Consider the following 3,069-nt stretch of genomic DNA (forward strand, 5'->3'; position numbering starts at 1 on the left):
GCTGCGCCACCAGGGAGGGCCCAGGTTTTCTCTTTGTAATCAGCGTAAGTTCTAAGTAAAACATCTTGTGTGTGTTGGGTCCAGAAAGCCGTCATTCACTGCTACTCAGCCATTGTCCTCCTGCCTGCTCTGTAGAGTCAACGTTCAGAGCTGGGAACCAGGCTCTTCACTGTGGCGCCCAGCCGCTCTTGCTAGAAGAAGTTGATAGCCCCAAAGCATCTGTATTTCTTATTAGGCTCAGTTTTTTAAAATTTTTTGACATTAAAAAAATTTATTGATGTATCTATTTACATTGTTGTTCAGTTTAAAGCAATGTATACTTCCTCCCCAGTTTTTTTTTGTTGTTGTTGTTAAATATCCCCCTCCTGCCCATGTGGGCTTTCCCGGTATTAAATTGATCCTCATGCGCTGACTCAGTCAGGCTGTTGCGAGATGCCAGGAAGGGATATGCCTCTTCAAAGGAAGGTAGAGCACAAGTGATAAACAGAGTAACGCAGACCTCTCCCCTTACCACCCGCCCCAGCACGTCCAGCTGATCCTGACTGAGGTCGAGGAGTCCTGAGCTGCGGCCACAGGACTGCCGCCCCGCCAGGTGTCACCTTTCCCCCTGTAGTGTGGAAGGTACTGGTGTGTCGTATTTAAGCTCGTCCTCCTTTCTGAGGTGGGAATACTCGATTTACTTGCCTTAGAGTCAGAGGAACTGACTTAGGCGTGGGGAGGGTAGCAGGTGAGTCTTGGCCAGGGAGCAGGAAGGAGGAAGACGCCTGGATGCCCTTCTCTGCTCGGAACCTGACCGCCTCGGCCCCAGTGTATTCCATATGCAGTGTTGCTGGAGGCCCTTGCCCTTCGGAACGTGCGGCAGCTGGAAGACCTGGTCATCGAGGCTGTGTACGCTGACGTGCTCCGCGGCTCTCTGGACCAGCGCAACCAGCGTCTGGAGGTCGACTACAGTATCGGACGGGACATCCAGCGCCAGGACCTCAGTGCCATTGCACGGACCCTGCAGGAGTGGTGAGACCTGTGTCCTGCCACTGTCTCTTCTTGTCTCTCCCAGGAAAGGGAGTGGTGCTTCGGAGTATTGGGGTGGCGGTGCAGGGGTGTGGGGGCAGGGTGCCGGGCTGCACTGCAGAGGTGGAATCCAGAGGATATAGGGAAATCCTACTTCATCCAAGACTTCTGAGGGGAGAAAGGAGCTGCAAAGTGCCTGGAAGGCAAGAGACAAGTCTGAAGGATCCGGAGTGGGAGGTTGGTCACTGTGTTTGGCTGGGTTTAACCCATTGGTCTGTAACCAGAACTACCCACAGGCCTCCGGCCTCTTCGCCCTTTCTCTCTGTGTTCTAACTTCTGTGTGCCTTTATTCATTAATACACCGTCCCCCTCCTTAGCACTCTAAAGTTCATTTTCGGTTCCTGCTCCCATCTTGCACATCACTCCAGGCACTTCTCTTACCCTGCTGAGTGTCTCTCTAACTCCCAGGATATTGTTGCAGGTGGTTCCCAGGTGCTGTGCCGGGGTTCCTAACTCAGACAAGGCATTGACTGTCAGGATCTCGGGTCCTTTCTGAATCTGTTTCTTGTGAGTCTTGGTCGCGGCCCTCTTCAGCTGACACTTCTTCCCTGCTGATGCCCTCAGGTGTGTGGGCTGTGAGGTGGTGCTGTCAGGCATTGAGGAGCAGGTGAGCCGTGCCAACCAGCACAAGGAGCAGCAGCTGGGCCTGAAGCAGCAGATTGAGAGTGAGGTGAGCAGGCAGGGGCGTAGGAAGAACCCAGGTCCAGCTGAGCTGGCTGTCTTGTGCGGAGGGCTTGGGGCAGTGACTGGAGCAGACAGATAGTGGAGCAGGACTGTCAGGTTCTGGAGACTTCCTTGCTATACGTCATTCCTTTCATCCTGCTAGGTCGCCAATCTTAAAAAAACCATTAAAGTTACCACAGCAGCCGCCGCTGCAGCCACATCTCAGGACCCTGAGCAACACCTGACTGAGCTGAGGGAACCAGCCCCTGGCACCAACCAACGCCAGCCCAGCAAGAAAGCCTCAAAGGGCAAGGGGTGAGACAAAGTGGCAGAAATCACTTGCTTTGGGGTGCCCCACTTTTCCTTCAGAGCCCTGACTGCCCTCACTAGTCATTTGCAGGGGGGTAGGTTAACAGGAGTCTTCAGGAGTTAGGGGATTCCCTACCTACAGCCTCTCTTTCTCTCTTCCCCTTGCCAGGCTCCGGGGGAGTGCCAAGATTTGGTCCAAGTCGAACTGAAAGGACTGTCGTTGCTTCCCTGGGGATGTGGGATCCATCTGCCTGCCGGCCCTTAGGACTCCTCAGAGAGCCTTCCTGTGCCCCTGGCCAGCTGATAACCCTAGGCTCATGACCGTCTCCTCCCACCATTTCGCCCCCACCCCCAAACAGAGGTCACACTTTCCCCAGGCAGGAGTTGAGCCCAAGTCACATTTTTGTAGGCACCTTTTGTTTGTGACTTTCTTCTGTGTCCCGTTGTCCCCCCACCGCCATGCTCTCGCCTGTTTCTTTAAGAGCCGCCATGGAGCCCTGTGTGTTGTATGTCGTGGCGCGGGTGGGGCTGCTTCAGCACCAGCATAACTCACGGGTGTTCCTTCTCAGCGGCCCCTACCCCTGCATGCCAGTCCCCACCCTTTCCCCGCCCCCAGCCTGTTTGGAGCATCAGAGGAGCCACCCAGCTCCACCTTTATTCCCACTGAGCGTGCTGGGAGGCAGTGTGCTGTCGAGGGAGCCAGGAGTCACTGGCCACTTTCGCCCCAGGAGCTAACACTATGATGGTTTCCTCTTCTCCCTTCACTCCTGGGAAGGCTGCTGCTTCAACCACCCCAGGGCCCACGAAGGGTAGCTGTTTCTTGAGATGTTGAGAGCTGGTTCTTCCTGGGCGCTGGCTACCTTGGAAATCTTCACTATCTTAGTGGCAGTCCTGAAGGATTTATACTTCCTTTTGTGAGTTTGGTGGGGAAGGGTAGGGGAAATAGATTGTATTGAAATAAAACTATATATATCTATATATCTATATCTATATATAACATTACGCAGAAATAAATCTATGAGAAACCTG

At 53.8% G+C, this 3,069-nt stretch overlaps 1 protein-coding gene across 2 annotated transcripts in view; it reads left to right on the top strand.

Moving 5' to 3' along the window:
- Positions 1-3,069, top strand: part of COPS7A (COP9 signalosome subunit 7A) — a 6,991-nt gene extending 3,922 nt beyond the window's left edge. For both annotated transcript variants that reach the window (XM_004692893.2, XM_004692894.2), the window contains exons 5-8: positions 809-1,011; positions 1,633-1,738; positions 1,895-2,046; positions 2,210-3,069. In XM_004692893.2, coding sequence (XP_004692950.1) covers positions 809-1,011; positions 1,633-1,738; positions 1,895-2,046; positions 2,210-2,249 — 501 coding nt within the window. In that variant the 3' untranslated portion in view covers positions 2,250-3,069. The remainder of the gene's footprint in view (positions 1-808; positions 1,012-1,632; positions 1,739-1,894; positions 2,047-2,209) is intronic.

This window comes from Condylura cristata, unplaced genomic scaffold, assembly GCF_000260355.1.
Source record: "Condylura cristata isolate star-nosed mole 26May11 unplaced genomic scaffold, ConCri1.0 scaffold00034, whole genome shotgun sequence".
Lineage (NCBI taxonomy): Eukaryota > Metazoa > Chordata > Mammalia > Eulipotyphla > Talpidae > Condylura > Condylura cristata.